We start from the raw sequence: 18,483 nt of genomic DNA, 5'->3' as shown, positions 1-18,483 counted from the left end.
AAAAATATGAGGTCAAATCATGACGTCATGGATCCTCAGGTCAAAAACAAAAACTGACATGACTATTACCACAGCCTTTGTTTATAATTCTGTATGAAAATAAAATCTTAAAACATGACTCAGATCCAAAAAGCAGAACAAAAATCAGCAGTAGATTTTTTTATTTAAAAAAAGGAATACAATGGATGTAAATAATAAAAAACAAAAAGGTTGGTGAGCATAAGTACAGAAAAACAGGAACATCTGGGCAAACACAAAGCTGCCCAGGTAGGTACTGTGAGTTCATCATTACTTGTAAATGCATTTTAAAAAAAAGTCAGCAGACTAAAATCTGATCCAAATAACTTTTTTAAAGTATCAAGAGGGCATGTCCATGGGTAGGACATCATACATTCCAGAGAAAAGGTACAGCCATTGGACTCAGGATATACGTAGTTCTTTTTGAGTCAAAGGTAAACTGAATGCTAGTAGCTGAACTAATCTCATGAAAAACGTGTTCATTCACAAGGGCAGGACATCTTTGTGGAAAAAAGTTAACTAAAACTGACGGCCCAGGCCATAACTGATCATTACAGTGTTTTAATCCCTGTGCTGGTGTTTGTAAGTTGGTTTGAGATCGCAGGCTCCCTGTCCAGACAGGTAGAATGGGTTTTATGTTTCAGAGGCTGGGAAAATAAAGGCTGATGGTATTTGTATTGCTAGCTAAGGGAGAGGAGGGTTAACTGCTGCCTTTATCTCCATACAGTATGCTGAGCTGGCATTTTAATGCAACCTCCTGTGTTCAGATGCAATGCTCACCTGATGCATTTCACCCAGTTTGTTTCTTTAGTATGAAAAAGCCTCTGCATTGTTCATCCAAAGTGGGGACTGCTAGAAGTCACCATCCCTGAATAAAACTGTATATCTAATGGGTTAAACAAATGTTGCGAAATCATTGGAGACTCCTTTATAGCAGACTTCAGCCAAAATACATAAAAATATGACATTTGTACATTTTTTGAAAACGGGCTAAAATGTGAACGCAACACCTCAAACTATGCAAAAAAAGAACAGCTCAATACATGCGTGCAGCACTTCCATTCAAAGCACATCATCAACTAGACACTCCTGTTTAAATGTAAAGTTTGAAATTAATACGTGGTGGGGGTCAGGGTCAAGAACCAGGAAACAATCTAGAATATATTTAAAATATAACTTATTATTAGCTTGTGATGTTTCCCACTAAGACAGCAGATAGAAATCATGCATCAGTAGAAAGCCCAGATAACACTTAACACTTGCACACACACACATACAGTGTGCCTCCTGTAGCTTTAGCCAAAAGACCCTAAACAGGGAAGTGGTAGGGAGCTCTCCTATGGCCTGTAAATAACCCACTGAATGCACCCCTCATCCAGTAGAAGGAGAGGAGTGCAGTGTCTCCCTCAGATGGTGGCCACCACTTAGCCTCAGCTTACTCCTGGGTATATTACTGCCCCATCATCTCAAGATTGTCTTTTCTTTTCACTAACATCTCTGCAGCAATTCATTACGTTGGCACTGCAGGGTTGCCACAAACCAAGCACTGTAACTCCTCCAGAACAATTGTAAAGAACTGCAAAGGAAAGGACTATTTGGGAGAGAAAGGTGAATAGCCAACTGACATTTTTTTGCAAAGGCTGAAACAGAATAACACATTTGCGTGTTATTTGGTAACTGAATAGAAGGTGCGTGTGTCCCGGTAGGGTAGACTACTAGTAGACCATTCAGCTCACAGAACACAGGAACAAACACCTTAATTTACTGACGGTTAGAAAGAAACATTTGTTTACTCATTTGTTTTGAAAATCAACACGTGTATTTGGGATGTGATACCTGAAAATTGAGACCCTGAGCGTCCAAACTGACAGTTCATATGAGAGCTACGGTGGGTGACGAGGAAAAAGAGGCAGTCCCTTCCCCCCCACACCCCTGCTCCGCATTTGTAAAGAAAACGAGTGAGTCTGAATCAATCGATTCTCTGAAGTCCAAACAATCCACTTGCCCAGCCAGCAGAGTAAAACCATAGGCAGAGAGGGCCGGCTGGCCAGCCTAATTCACCCTGCAAAAAAAACAGACAAGAGAAAGGGAGGAGCAAGAGAGGGAGGAGGGTAGAGGAGATCAGTGGAAACAGGCCCGGTAACAGACATAAGCACCCAGGGCCAGGGCAGTGCAGAGGCAAACATTGGCCAGCAGGGGGTTCCAGGCCCCTAGAGCCTCAGGGCTATCATCTCCTGCTGCCTGCTCAGCTGCCTGGTCCTGGTTCAGCCCCTGCTGTTTTTCTGGCTCATGCAGCCGGTGGGGTTTCGTAGGAGCTTTGGGAGCTGGTTCTTTGCTTCCCGCCTGGCCATCAGGTTGATCACTGGATACAGTGGAAGACTGCGACTGGGCGGTAGCACCTTCACCACTGCCCCTCCATCGCAGTTCAGTCTCTGGTGGGGCACTGCAATGGGAGAGATATTCCAGGGGTAGAAGGATGAAGTGTGACACTGAATATTGCGTGTATGAAGTCTAGACTGCTAAAAATCTAATTGAGCGGGTCTTATTTACCTGCGAGTGTGGGAATCGTTCTGCGCAACAACAATCTCAGGAAAAAATGAGATGGGTTCAACCGTGCCGTTGACAGATAGACCTGGAGGACGGGGGTGGGGCAGGGGAGGTGTGAACTCTGCAGGAACGTCCTCTTCGTTGGAGAGCTCTTTCCACGACTCCTTAAACATTTATGGATTGATGTGGGTATTATTTAAACATTAATAGGCTTTACAGAGAAGATATGACCTTTCTCCATACATCTGTATCTAGTTTGAGCTTCCCAAATAAAACACCCAATTGGCCTACTTTAAATTATTCATTAGAGGACAAGTATAAGAACATTGTGGCTAACTAGTTCCTGAAAATATATACAAAAAGGAACACACATTTTACAGACACCCGAGACCCAATTTGTATGTGCGTGCATGACCTACTATAGCACTTTGGTTCATGGCAGCAGCTAAAAGATGGATTCAACTTACCTGCAATGATGCATCTCCCATGATGCACCTGGCACCTTCAATAACAGCGAGGTAGGAAAATCTGAGTTGGTCAGGTGTTTGAATCAGGCCCATCCGATATCGTCGCATCTCCAGCAGTACGTCACGAATGTGCACAGATGACGGGTCCTTGCGCATGGACATCTGCAAACAGATATTTCACAGCAAGTTTCATTGGGTAAACTGACAATTACTTGACATGAAGTCATGATTCTTCATAAAGCCATTGGAAATGAGTGTCTGCACAACTCAATACCACATTTGCATAATTTCGGCTTGTGGGAGGAATAAAGTTTTACATTTTGAATGAGATTCCCAGTGCAGTACTGACCAGTAACAGGCAAGTGTCGACAAGACAGAAGGTTCCCGAGCGTCCGATGCCTGCGCTGCAGTGCACCACCACAGGCCCCTGGTCAGAGTTGAGGCACCCAGACTCCCGCACCTTGAACAGGAAGTTAAGGAAGGAGGCTGGAGATTCGGGCACACCAAAGTCAGGCCAGGTGGTGTAGTGAAAATGTAGGATCTCTCTAGTTTCCCGAGTCTGTAGAAGGGGGACAAATTAACCCACTAAGTATAAAATAGAGCAGAGATATCAATTACTGTATTGCCACCACCACCACCACTAGTATGAACATAAGTCAAGAAAAACTTTATAGGAATCTCAGACAAGAGTCAAATAATCATGTTATAAATTACTTTGGAACATGATAGTCCTGAGTTCAGTTGCTTGTAGAAGGATATCAAACACCCACCGAAGCTGCTTCAAAGCAGTGTGGAGGATTTCTAGGAATAGCCTGGATCTCTGCTGATAGTAATGATGATAAACAAGTACAGTCCTCTTACAATGAATGTGGGTATTTATACAACAGGTGGGTCTAATCCTGGATGCTTACTGGTTACCACCGGCAAAGCTTATGACATTGAAATGCCTATTCACTGTTCAATCCACTGTCTCAACAACCCTGACAGGCAATTTATAAACTCGATCTACTGTAAAAAAGCATCTAAACATTAACTCCCATTTCTTTGTATATCCATAAAAATGCAGATTCACGCAATCTCAAACTGAAGCTGGAAAGACTGCCAACTAGCTGCATTTGGTTTTGTTTGACTGGTTTTGTTCTATTGACATTTCTTTGTATATCCATAAAACTGCAGATTCATGATTTTGACTGGCTGAGAAAAGCTGCCTGTCTGTCATCTCAACTCCCGACACGTTCATTACTAAGGGACAGCTGGAGATTAAATTGACATTTGAAACATTGAAGAGACAGCCAGGTTTGTAGAAATCTTTGCCGTTGAAAACCAAATGCAAAGATTTGAAACCCAGCCTAAAACCCCAAACAGCAAGCAATGCAGGTATAGAAGCACGGTGGCTAGGAAAAACTCCCTAGAAAGGCCAAAACCTAGGAAGAAACCTAGAGAGGAACCAGGCTAAGAGGGGTGGCCAGTCCTCTTCTGGCTGTGCCAGGTGGAGATTAATAACAGAACATGGCCAAGAATAAGAACGCTGCCGGCCAGCAAGGCAGCGGAACATTTAGAACGAACGAAAGATTAAACGGCTGCGTCGCGTCTCTGGCAACCTAAACGATTTGTTTCAGGACTATATCTTGTGGAAGGATAAAATAAAATGTAATGACAATGTCAAATTATGTGAATATGGTGGTAACCCGTAGCCGGTGTTTGTAGGATATATTGGCATGGTTTGCTGGCCCGAGACAAACACCCATGCCAATATATCCCCCAAACACCGGCTTCTCAGGAATTATCACTTAAATATAAACTACATTACCAAAAGTATGTGGACACCTGTGCGTCTAACGTCTCATTTCAAAATCATGGGCAGTCATATAGAGTTGGAGACAGCAGCCTCCACTTCTGGGAAGGCTTTCCACTAGATGTTGGAACATTGCTGCAGGGACTTGCTTCCATTCAGCCACAGGAGCATTAGTGAGGTCGGGCACCGATGTTGGGCGATTAGGCCTGGCTCACAGTTGGCATTCCAATTCATCCCAAAGGTGTTCGAGGGGGTTGAGGTCCGATCAACAAAACATTTCTGTATGGACCTCGCTTTGTGCATGGTCATGCTGAAACAGGAAAGGGCCTTCCCCCAAACTGTTGCCACTAAGTTGGAAGCACAGAACCATCTAGAATGTCATTGTATGCTGTAGCTTTAAGATTTCCCTTCACTGGAACTAAGGGGCCTAGTCCAAACCATGTAAAACAGCCCAAGACCATTATTCCTCTACCAAACTTCAGTTGGCACTGGGCAGGTAGCGTTCTCCTGGCATCCGCCAAACCCAGATTTGTCCGTCGGACTGCCAGATTGTGAGTGATTCATCACTACAGAGAACACATTTCCACTGTTCCAGAGTCCAATGGCAGCCAGATTTACACCACTCCAGCTGACGCTTGGCATTGCGCATGGTTATCTTATGCTTGTTTGCGACTGCTCGGCCATGGAAACCCATTTCATGAAGCTCCAGACGAACAGTTCTTGCGCTGACGTTGCTTCTAGAGGCAGTTTGGAACTCTGTAGTGAGCATTTTAACTGAGGACAGACGATTTTACGGGCTTCAGCACTCGGCGGTCCCATTCTGTGAGCTTGTGTCCGACCACTTTGCGGCTGAGCAGTTGTTGCTCCTAAACGTTTACACCTCAAAATAACAGCACTTAGTTGACAGGGCAGCTCTAGCAGGGCAGGAATTTGACAAACTGACTTGGAAAGCTGACATACTATGACGGTGCCATGTTGAAAGACACAGCACTTCAGTAAAGCCATTCTACTGCCAATGTTTATCTACGTAGATTGCATGGCTGTGTGCTAGATTTTATACACCTGTCAGCAACAGGTGAGGATGAAATAGCTGAATCCACTAATTTGATAGTGTGTTCACATACTTCTGTATATAGTGTAGATCAGTAAATAGGGCACTGTACCAGGAAGTGTACATTTTATGCCTTAGTACCTAATTTAAGATTATAATAGGATGGTAAGAGAAGAACAGAAGATTACACAACGAAGGAAGAGGAATCTTACCGACAGATTTTCTAGCTCCAGCTGACGGACAGTGTAGTAGGATTTGATGTCTTCTGAAACAAGCGTTAGCTTGAAATTTGTGTCTTCAAAAACCGCCTCCCTCACCTCTCTAGGCGGCCAGTACTGGGCACACTTCACCTGAAAAAGTCAGAAATGTCATAACTGCATACATTTTACTGGGATGTTTACATTGAATAAGTACAATAAAATATTGATATTTTGGGTGAACAAGCCCCTGTTATACCGAAAACAGAGCAGTACTCTGCAACTGGAGGTCCATAGTGGTTAAAGGGAGCTCGTATAATTATTCATATATATATATATATATATATATATATATATATATATATATATATATATATATATATATATATATATATATATATATATATATATATATATTTTAATACTACTAATTATGGTAATACTCACAGATCCTTTCTCTATGACACGGTTCAACATCACCACTCCCATGGTCCTCTGCTCCCACACCATCTCCCAGAAGTGACCACATGTGTTTGGAAGGGGCCCCTTTGGAGGAAGAGGTAATGTTAAGCATCTTATCCATTTTTTGTTTTACGTCTATCAGGCAGTTAAAAACACACCCACTGTAAATGCATGTGACAGGCAGGCTACACTAGTCCTAGGAACATGTCAGTTTCAAATAAAATTAAGTGTTAGAAACTTTTGATATACAGTGCAGTCGGAAAGTATTCAGACCCCTTGACTTGTTCCACATTTTGTTGAGTTACAGCCTCATTCTAAAATGTATATATTATTTATTCCCCTCAATCCACACACAATAACCCATAATGACAAAGCAAAAACATTTTTTTATAAAATGTTTGCAAATTTATTCAAATCATTTTTACAAAAATAAATAACACCACCTGAAATATCACAAATATTCAGACTCTTTACTCAGTACTATGTTGAAGCCCCGTTGGCAGTGACTACAGCCTCGAGTCTTCTTGGGTATGACGCTACAAGCTTGGCACACCTGTATTTGGGGAGTTTCTCCCATTCCTCCTTGCAGATCCACTCAAGCTCTGTCAGGTCAGCTGGGAACTCTGGAGCTCTTCAGAGTGAACATTGGGTTCTTGGTCACCTCCCTGACCAAGGCCCTTCTCCCCCAATTGCTCAATTTGGCCAGGCTGCCAGCTCTAGGAAGAGTCTTGGTGGTTTCAAACTTCTTCCATTTAAGAATGATGGAGACCACTGTGTTCTTGGGGACCTTCAATGCTGCAGACATTTTTTGGTACCCTTCCCCAGATCTGTGCCTCAACACAATCTTGTCTCTGAGCTCTACGGACAATTCCCCTCGACCTCATGGCTTGGCTTTTGCTCTGACATGCACTGTCAACTGTGGGACCTTATATAGACAGATGTGTGGGTCTTTCCAAATCATATCCAATCAATTGAATTTACCACAGGTGGACTCCAAGTTGTAGAAACATTTCAAGGATGATCAATGGAAACCGGATGCACCTGAGCTCAATTTCAAGACTCATAGCAAAGGGTCTGAATACTTATGTAAATATGGCATCTGTTTATGTTTTATACATTTGCAAAAATGTCTAAAAACCTGTTTTCACTTTGTCATTATTGGGTATTGGGTGTAGACAGATAAAGAAAAAAATATTTTATCCATTTTAGAATAGAGCTGTAACAAAATGTGGAAAAAGTCAGGGTTCTGAAAACTTAAATGAAACCTCAGTGGGTGTGCATCTTTAAACCGCTTTGGGCTAGGTGGGACGCTAGCGTACCACCTGGCCAATACCCGGTGAAATTGCAGAGCGCGAAATTCAAAATACAACATTTGTAATATTAAACATTCATGAAAATACAAGTATCTTAGATTGTTTAAAATCGTCAGATTTAAAAAAAGCTTTATGGCGAAAGCACACCATGCATTTTAAATGGTGTCACCTCCACACACACACACAACAACAAAAAAAAAAAAAACCTTGACGGTTTCTCCTTGGGTTTTCACCTGCTACATCAGTTCTGTTATACACAGACATTATTTTAACCGTTTTGGAAACTTTAGAGTGTTTTCTATCCAATACTACCAATTATATGCATATCCTAGCTTCTGGGCCTGAGTAACAGGCAGTTTACTTTGGGCACCTCATTCATCAAACTTCCAAATACTGTCCCCTATCCCTAAAACGTTTTTAAAATAATCAATGTGATAATAATAATAAATGTAATAAAACATTTCTTCCAGGAAAGGATGATTTAAAACATTTTTATATCGGAGATGCCCTTGTGCAACTGACATTCTGAACGTAGTAAAATTGCTGTAATCACTTGACATCTAGACAACTTATTCCCAATACTCCCTTCTTAGCCAGAGTACAAAAACCAAAGTACAAACCTGAGTAAGAATGTAGCTTCTCCGTGCCTCTTCTACAGAAATTAGGCTTGCGTTAATGTAGTCGTTCGTACCCAGTTGCAGGCGGATTCTGCTGTGATCAACTGCAGAGAATGAAAGAAGGCTGATGAAAAGAAAACACTTTCAACTTTGCAATATCCCAAGGGACTTAGGATTTCATCTCTAAACACAAGAACTTTGGTGCAGCTGTACAGTGCATCCAACAGGGTCAATCTGACAAACACAGCAGTGTTTATTTCTTCTCTTCTATTCTAATCCACTCAACTAAACAGGAAATACTATCTAGGCCATTTCTCCTCATCTAAATCAAGAGAGCTGGAATGGTACTAGAGTAAATACTTCAAGTATTTTGAATGTCTGATGTTCACTTCACATCAAATCAGGAAACAAAAACATATTGACACACTGGTTGACATGTGACCAATCTGTCCCATAGGGGTTAGGTGAACTTTTTGCATCTCTGTGTAAAGAGGAAACCACAACAGCTTTGCTGTGTCTAGTTAACATGACGGAAGACTAAAAAAAGACATGACAACTGTAAAAGCTTGAACTGTTTAACTACTTGTGAGGCATCGGGCCTTGAAAGATCCATCCGTTGCCATACATGAGATGTTTTAGACTACAGCTTAACACGGGTTCAGTCACAGTATGTAGCACCCAAATACAAGAAAGGCTATCCTGCATAGTGCTTCAACTATAGCCAATGTTTGAGCTTGTTATTGTAAATTTGTCATCTTATCTTATGCTTCTGTATACCTAGACCGAGGAATTGCAGCAGCTCAGTCTAACTAGAGCCCCTTTTGTAGGCCCACGGACTAATTTCCCTCCCCCCAAAAATTGGGGAAACTCTCAACTTATTGTTGTGAGTTAGAATAGTAGAAAAAACGAAGGGATGTTTTGACATTTGGTTGTGCATCAGAAGCTAGCATTATATATATATAAAAATAAAATAATGGTAAATTCAGCGAGCGGCCAGCTATCTAAACTTGTAGTAGGGGTCCCTATAGATTTGTCACTCAGACATCATATTCATACCTTTATTTTTCCCACATTTAGTTGTTACAAAGTGGGATTAAAATGTATTTTTTTGTCATCGATCCACACAAAATACTCTGTCAAAGTGGAAGAAAGATACTAACATTTGTTTAAAATAAAACACTAATATATTTTGATTACATAAGTTTTCAACCCCGTGAGTCAACACACCTTTGGCAGCGATTACAGCGTCTTACAGAGTCTTTCTGGGTAAGTCAGAGCTTTGCACACCTGGAGTGTACAATACTTTCTTAATTATTTAAAAATTATTCAGACTCTGTCAAGGTGGTTGTTGATTATTGCTAGACAAACATTTTCAAGTCCTGTCATAGTTTTGACTTATATTGGCTTGAAAATCTAACTAGGCCACATTCAACGTCATCTTGGTAAGCAACTATAGTGTACACCGAGTATACAATACATAAGAACACCTGCTCTTTCCATGACAGACAGATCTGGTGAAAGCTATGATCCCTTATTGATGTCATTTTTAAATCCACTTCAAATCAGTGTGGATGATGGGGAGGAGACAGGTTAAAGGATTTTTAAGCCTTGAGACATGGATTGTGGGTCTCAGAGGGTGAATGAGCAAGACAAAAAAATGTAAGTACCTTCGAATGGAGTATGATAGTATGTGCCAGGCATACCAGTTTGTGTCAAGAACTGCACCTCTGTGTTTTGTATAATGCCTAACCATTTCCTTTGTGTATCAAAAATGGTCCACTAGGACATCCAGCCAACTTGCCAATTGTGGGAAGCATTGGAGTCAACATCCCTGTGCTTGACACCTTGTAGAGTCCATGCCATGACAAATTAAGGCTGTTCTGCTACTCAATATTAGGAAGGTGTTCCTAATGTTTGGGATACTCAAAGTATATTTGGCCTTGTTTTAGGTTATTGTCCTGCTAAAAAGGTGAATGTCTTTAAGTGGCTGTCGGAAAGCAGAAAACCAGGTTTTCCTCTAGGATTTTGCCTCCCCAGTCCTTGCTGAAGACAAGCATACACAAATTGATGCAGCCACCCCCATTCTTGAAGATATGAAGAGGTACTCAGTGATGTGATTTGCCCCCATCAATGTTTTGTGTTAAGGATAAAGTCATTTTTTTGCAGTATTACTTTAGTGCCTTATTGCAAACAGGATGCATGATTTTGAATATTTTAGGTTAGTATTGTGGAGCAATTAATCCATCCTAGGACAGCCAATAAACTAAACTTTTTAAAATCACCATTGGCCTGGTAACTGAGTAAGGAAGGACGTCCATCTTTGTAGTGACTGGGTGTATTGATACATCATCCAAAGTGCAATTTATAACTTCACCATGCTCAAATGGATATTCAATTTCTTCTTTTTACCCATCTACCAAAAGGCGTCCTTTTTTGCGAGGCATTGGAAAAGCTCCCTGGAATTTGTGGCTGAATCGGTTTTAGAAATTCACTGCTCAACTGAGGGACCTTACAGATAATTATGTGTGGGATACAGAGATTAGGTAGTCATTCAAAAATCATGTTAAACACTTATTGCACACAGAGTGCGTCCATGCAACTTATTAAGCACATTTGTACTCCTCTACTTATTTAGGCTTGCCATAACAAAGGGATGAATACTTGTTGACATTTCAGCTTTTCATTATGAACATAATTCCACTTTGACATGGGGTATTGTGTATGTAGGCCAGTGACAATAAAAATTGTATCAATTTAAAATTGAAGTAGTAATCAAAAAAGGGGTGTCAATACTTTCAGAAAGCATTTCTCTCCAGCCTATGGCAAAATGTATAGAATTGCAGGAAATAATCTTTTTAAAATGCTAAATTGTCTCTTTTTGTGGACCTCACCCCATCAAAGTTGCCCATCCCTGAACTAGATGGCATCAAAATCACAAAACTTACATGGGCTGACATCTCTGTAGCGATTCCGAGTTTTGTTTTCAGGTAATTTAGCAAGTTTGCAGGGCAGCTCACTTGATTGCTGACGGATTTCCTGTGAGCAAAACAATACATTTACTTACATTTCTTAACTTGAGTTTTATTTGTTTTGGGAGGCAAATGGTTGTTCCTATGGTTGTTTGCTCACTGGTATTCTCCCAATGGTGCTCAGTCTATTACAACCAGTTTCAACCCTAACAGAGTCTTAAGGAGAATGAACTATGGTGCAGACTTATGTTGTGCTTATCCATTGTTTCCATGTCCTAAAACTAGGGTATTTCTTTACAACACAGTAACAGGATACTTGGGATATCTACAGTAAATATGCAGTCAAGGATATTTTCCTGAACCACATTTGTCCGCAGTTTGACAAATTATGCTGACACTAAATAATTGTCCACCATCACCTCAAACGCAGATATGACACACCTGGTCACAGCCACCTTCAGGCCTTGTCTGTAATCCAGAGTAGTCTAATTGTGTGTGTTAAATAGATCGTTAATAAAATGTGAATGCAATTGTGGTTTGCCCCTTTTTCTAGTAACATGCATGATTAGGTCTGAATTGTGGCATGGAACAAGTAGTGTGGAATCTGTCCGCATTTAGCTATCAATGACAGTGTCAATGTGACAACACTAATCTGCTACAATGCATCTAACACGTGCAGGTAAACGTTACAAATGTAACAACCGTCGCTATAGCCTACTCGATGTTACAAATGTATCATTCGAAACAGTGAGGTTTTCTAGAAGACTTCACACATCCGACAGCGCCGTGGAAGTTGGTACGTTAACTACAACAAAATCGGAACAGGGTAGCCTAGCTAGCTATATCAAAATTGGTGCCCAATAAATCAGAAACAATACTTTATAACCACGAGACGTGTAATAAGTAGTTGTAGGCACAATGTTCAAATCTAGCCTACTCAAACAGAACTCGCAACTTCAAATCCACCTTGATTTTCCAAGACGAACCTAACATTACCTGGTAAATGGCGTTCCAACTCCCGGGTTCATCGATTCCCCGAAACTCAGCTTCCATTGCCGTGCTACAGCCGCCTCTTTTCCCGACGACCAGTCGATATCTATTTGTAAAGGTTTAGCAAATGTGAGACGTTGTCGAACAAAGTCGACAACTCTTTATATACGGTTCTTTATTTTCAGTAGCTAGCTAGCTACATAGATTATTGTCGTCTCTCTCGGCCTGGTTTTACCGGAAACACGCTGTGACAACCCCAGTTACGCTCCTCCTCATCGAGACTGTCCTTGAGGGAATTCGATTATCTGGACCGGGTTACCACGGAGGAGTTTGCCCCGGGTGAAAGGTGATTACATTCGTTTTAGTATCTGGGCGTGAACCAGGTGCCCCGTTCAAAGCCCAGGGTAAAATCGTCTCAAAACAAAAGTGGGGTAGCCTAAACTAGATTAAGCACATGTAGTAATCAGTACGATTCTGTGTTTTCACATGCAAAAGTGATTGATTTTGATAACGTTATAAATCAAATCAAATCTTATTTGTCACATACACATGGTTAGCAGATGTTAATGCGAGTGTAGCGAAATGCTTGTGCTTCTAGTTCCGACAATGCAGTAATAACAAGTAATCTAACTAACAATTCCAAAACTACTGTCTTGTACACAGTGTAAGGGGATAAAGAATATGTACATAAGGATATATGAATGAGTGATGGTACAGAGCAGCATAGGCAAGATACAGTAGATGGTATCGAGTACAGTATATACATATGAGATGAGTATGTCAACAAAGTGGCATAGTTAAAGTGGCTAGTGATACATGTATTACATAAGAATACAGTCGATGATATAGAGTACAGTATATACGTATGCATATGAGATGAATAATGTAGGGTAAGTAACATTATATAAGGTAGCATTGTTTAAAGTGGCTAGTGATATATTTACATCATTTCCCATCAATTCCCATTATTAAAGTGGCTGGAGTTGAGTCAGTGTCAGTGTGTTGGCAGCAAATCTCAAATCTCAAATCTAATTTTATTTGTCACATACACATGGTTAGCAGATGTTAATGCGAGTGTAGCGAAATGCTTGTGCTTCTAGTTCTGACAATGCAGTAATAACAAGTAATCTAACTAACAATTCCAAAACTACTGTCTTGTACACAGTGTAAGGGGATAAAGAATATGTACATAAGGATATATGAATGAGTGATGGTACAGAGCAGCATAGGCAAGATACAGTAGATGGTATCGAGTACAGTATATACATATGAGATGAGTATGTCAACAAAGTGGCATAGTTAAAGTGGCTAGTGATACATGTATTACATAAGAATACAGTCGATGATATAGAGTACAGTATATACGTATGCATATGAGATGAATAATGTAGGGTAAGTAACATTATATAAGGTAGCATTGTTTAAAGTGGCTAGTGATATATTTACATCATTTCCCATCAATTCCCATTATTAAAGTGGCTGGAGTTGAGTCAGTGTCAGTGTGTTGGCAGCAGCCACTCAGTGTTAGTGGTGGCTGTTTAACAGTCTGATGGCCTTGAGATAGAAGCTGTTTTTCAGTCTCTCGGTCCCAGCTTTGATGCACCTGTACTGACCTCGCCTTCTGGATGATAGCGGGGTGAACAGGCAGTGGCTCGGGTGGTTGATGTCCTTGATGATCTTTATGGCCTTCCTGTGACATCAGGTGGTGTAGGTGTCCTGGAGGGCAGGTAGTTTGCCCCCGGTGATGCGTTGTGCAGACCTCACTACCCTCTGGAGAGCCTTACGGTTGAGGGCGGTGCAGTTGCCATACCAGGCGGTGATACAGCCCGCCAGGATGCTCTCGATTGTGCATCTGTAGAAGTTTGTGAGTGCAGCCACTCAATGTTAGTGGTGGCTGTTTAACAGTCTGATGGCCTTGAGATAGAAGCTGTTTTTCAGTCTCTCGGTCCCAGCTTTGATGCACCTGTACTGACCTCGCCTTCTGGAGTTTGACAAATGTATATATCATATATCATTGGGAAGGCCGTTATATCTGCCTTCCCAATGAAAACTAGTTTGAAAATTCACCCATATACATACACAAAAGTATGTGGACACCCCGTCAAATTAGTGGATTTGGCTATTTCAGGCACACTCATTGCTGACAGGTGTATTAAAATCGAGCACACAGCCATGCAATCTCCATTAACAAACATTGGCAGTAGAATGGCCTTAATGAAGAGCTCAGTGACTTTCAACATGGCACCGTCATAGGATGCCACCATTCCAACAAGTCAGTTTGTCAAATGTCTGCACTGCTAGAGCTTCTTGGGTCAACTGTAAGTGTTGTTATTGCGAGGTGGAACCGTCTAGGAACAACAATAGCTCAGCTGCAAAGTGGTACGCCACACAAGCTCACAGAATGGGACTGCTGAGTCCTGAAGCTTGGAGTAGGTAAAAATAATCTGTCCTTGGTTGCAACACTCACTACCGAGTTCCACACTACCTCTCAAAGCAATGTCTATCAGGAATCAAGGTAAGACCCAGATGTGTCAAATTGACAATGGTTTAATATTTCAACAGGGGCAGGCAATAGACAGGTCAAGGCAGGCAGGGGTCAGTAATCCAGAGGCAAGGAAAGGCAAGGCAGGGGTCAGTAATCCAGAGGCAAGGCAAGGCAAGGCAGGGGTCATTAATCCAGAGGCAAGGCAAGGCAGGGGTCAGTAATCCAGAGGCAAGGCAAGGCAAGGCAAGGCAGGGGTCAGTAATCCAGAGGCAAGGCAAGGCAGGGGTCAGTAATCCAGAGGCAAGGCAAGGCAAGGCAGGGGTCAGTAATCCAGAGGCAAGGCAAGGCAGGGGTCAGTAATCCAGAGGCAAGGCAAGGCAAGGCAAGGCAGGGGTCAGTAATCCAGAGGCAAGGCAAGGCAAGGCAGGGGTCAGTAATCCAGAGGCAAGGCAAGGCAAGGCAGGGGTCAGTAATCCAGAGGCAAGGCAAGGCAAGGCAGGGGTCAGTAATCCAGAGGCAAGGCAAGGCAAGGCAAGGCAAGCAAGGCAAGCAAGGCAAGCAAGGCAAGGCAAGGCAAGGCAAGGCAGGGGTCAGTAATCCAGAGGCAAGGCAAGGCAAGGCAAGGCAGGGGTCAGTAATCCAGAGGCAAGGCAAGGCAAGGCAGGGGTCAGTAATCCAGAGGCAAGGCAAGGCAAGGCAAGGCAAGGCAAGGCAAGGGTCAGTAATCCAGAGGCAAGGCAAGGCAAGGCAGGGGTCAGTAATCCAGAGGCAAGGCAAGGCAAGGCAAGGCAGGGGTCAGTAATCCAGAGGCACGGCACGGCAAGGCAAGGCAAGGCAAGGCAAGGCAGGGGTCAGTAATCCAGAGGCAAGGCAAGGCAAGGGTCAGTAATCCAGAGGCAAGGCAAGGCAAGGCAAGGCAAGGGTCAGTAATCCAGAGGCAAGGCAAGGCAAGGCAAGGCAAGGCAGGGGTCAGTAATCCAGAGGCAAGGCAAGGCAAGGCAGATTCAGTAATCCAGAGGCAAGGCAAGGCAAGGCAAGGCAAGGCAGGGGTCAGTAATCCAGAGGCACGGCAAGGCAAGGCAAGGCAAGGCAAGGCAAGGCAAGGCAAGGCAAGGGTCAGTAATCCAGAGGCAAGGCAAGGCAAGGCGAGGCAAGGCAAGGCAAGGCAGGGGTCAGTAATCCAGAGGCAAGGCACGGCAAGGCAGGGGTCAGTAATCTAGAGGCACGGCAAGGCAAGGCAAGGCAAGTTAAGGCAAGGCAAGGCAAGGCAGGGGTCAGTAATCCAGAGGCAAGGCAAGGCAAGGCAAGGCAAGGCAAGGCAAGGGTCAGTAATCCAGAGGCAAGGCAAGGCAAGGCAGGACAAGGCAGGGGTCAGTAATCCAGAGGCAAGGCAAGGCAAGGCAAGGCAAGGCAGGGGTCAGTAATCCAGAGGCAAGGCAAAGCAAGGCAAGGCAGGGGTCAGTAATCCAGAGGCAAGGCAAGGCAAGGCAAGGCAGGGGTCAGTAATCCAGAGGCAAGGCAAGGCAAGGCAGGGGTCAGTAATCCAGAGGCGAGGCGAGGCAAGGCGAGGCGAGGCAAGGCAAGGCAAGGCAAGGCAAGGCAAGGCTCAAAACCAGGAGGGCAAGAAAAAGAGAGACTGGGACAAGCATGAGCTGAGACCAAAATCACTGATTGACTTGACAAACTGGAAACGGACAAACAGAGAACACAGGTATAAATACACAGGGGAAGATGGGCAACACCTGGAGGGGGGTGGAGACAATCACAAGGACAAGTGAAACAGATCAGGGTGTGACAATGTCAGCAGTTTGTTGGGTACTTCATGAAATGGGTTTCCATGGCGGAGCAGCCGCACACAAGCCTAAGATCACCATACGCAATGCCAAGCGTTGGCTGTAGTGGTGTAAAGCTTGCCGCCATTGCATAGTGCCAACTGTAAAGTTTGGTGGAGGAGGAATAATGGTCTGGGGCTGTTTTTCATGGTTCGGGCAGGCCCCTTATTTTCAGTGTAGGAAATCCTAACGCTACAGCATAAAATTACATTCTAGAATCTAGATGATTCTGCACTTCCAACTTTGTGGCAACAGTTTGGAGATGGTCCTTTCCTGTTTCAGTATGACAATGCCCCCGTGCACAAAGCGAGGTCTATACAGAAATGGTTTGTTGAGATCGGTCTGGAAGAACTTGACTGGCCTGCACCGAGCCTTGACCTCAACCCCATCGAACACCTTTGGGATGAATTGGAACGGCAACTGCGAGCCAGTCCTAATCGCCCAACATCAGTGCCCGACCTCAATAATGCTCTTGTGGCTGAATAGAAGCAAGTCCCCGCAGCCAGTGGCATGGGGCGCCCGCACAAAAACAAAAAACAAATCAAAATGGTGACATTTGCGCGATCGGTTTTCCATCGCTCATTTGCACGTCACGTCAATGATATCATGTCACCATGTTGGACTGTGGGTCAATTAACCTGGTTGGAGTGGGCGTCCTGATTCTAGTTTGTGAGCTAGGCAGGCTGCTGCCTGGGAAGGTCTCCCACTCAGAGGTACGAGATGGGGAGGGGGCGGGGGTAGGTTGACCTCAGGTCTCCCCACTGGAGAGACTCCCCCGCTCCCTCTATCAAATAGCGCACCTCTAACTTTGTACAGTACTAATGCAATTAGTTGTGCAATTTAGTTTGTGTTTCTTGTTTGAAGTGCAATAGTGTAATAATCAGGTTCTCTTCTTTATGAGTGTATTATTCTATTTGTGTTATATAGGATTTGTGCAATTTAGGTTTATTTGTGTTATTTGTTTTTTGTTAGCAATAGGGTAATAGTGTAATAATTCAATTCCCTTTTTATTTGTATTTATATACTACAATTTGTTTCCATTTGTCTTTGTTACTTCTTTTTGATGTATGAGTCTTATGTTTGTATATATTTATATGTTCTGATAATTTATTTGTGTTGTTCCAAATGTCTGAATAAAAATACAGTTAGTGTAAAATGGTGCTGTTTTTGTTTTTGGTGGCGCTGAAGGAGGGGTTCGCCCATACAAGCTAAAACCGCCACTGCCCGCAGTAATGTTCCAACATCTAGTGGAAAGCCTTCCCGGAAGAGTAGAGGCTGTTATAGCAGCAAAGGAGGGGACCGACTCCATATTAATGCCAATGATTTTGGAATGAGATGTTAGACGAGCTGGTGTCCACATACCTTTGGTCATGTAGTGTATTTTATGGAAAATATATGTATATTTCTGGACGATACAACATGACCGAAAGCGCAGATTACTGTTCGATTTGAGAGGGCGCTGCTCCTTCACCTCTTTTTCCTAGTCACGTCACGTTTTTCCTGGGTACGTCACGGGCCATAGACCGGTGTACTGGGTTTCCACTAGATAACGCAGCCACAAAATCAAAGTTGGCTATATTGTAAAAATGCACGAAAACAAAAAATATCTTTCTGGTCTTAATTTAGGGTTAGGCATAGGGTTAGCAGTGTGGTTGAGGTTCGTATTAAGGTTAGGTTTAAAATAATATTTTAAGAAGATGCATTGTAGAAATAGTCGGGGATTATAATTTCGTGTCAGTG

General features: G+C 42.9%; 1 protein-coding gene across 1 annotated transcript; it reads right to left on the bottom strand.

Moving 5' to 3' along the window:
* Nucleotides 1-144: 144 nt before the first annotated feature.
* On the bottom strand, nt 145-12,726 carry LOC110532529 (tyrosine-protein phosphatase non-receptor type 1). Its single transcript, XM_021616512.2, has 9 exons — nt 12,433-12,726; nt 11,413-11,503; nt 8,471-8,571; nt 6,523-6,621; nt 6,091-6,228; nt 3,382-3,591; nt 3,033-3,194; nt 2,569-2,729; nt 145-2,461 (listed from the first exon to the last, which is right to left on the bottom strand). The coding sequence occupies exons 1-9, from the start codon at nt 12,487-12,489 to the stop codon at nt 2,140-2,142; spliced, it is 1,341 nt and encodes a 446-aa protein (XP_021472187.2). The 5' UTR covers nt 12,490-12,726; the 3' UTR covers nt 145-2,139.
* Between the last annotated feature and the right edge of the window lie 5,757 nt (nt 12,727-18,483).

This window comes from Oncorhynchus mykiss, chromosome 9, assembly GCF_013265735.2.
Source record: "Oncorhynchus mykiss isolate Arlee chromosome 9, USDA_OmykA_1.1, whole genome shotgun sequence".
NCBI classification, from domain to species: Eukaryota; Metazoa; Chordata; class Actinopteri; order Salmoniformes; family Salmonidae; genus Oncorhynchus; species Oncorhynchus mykiss.
The sequence above is the reverse complement of the archived record's forward strand: the minus strand, read 5'-3'. Positions and strand labels throughout refer to the sequence as shown.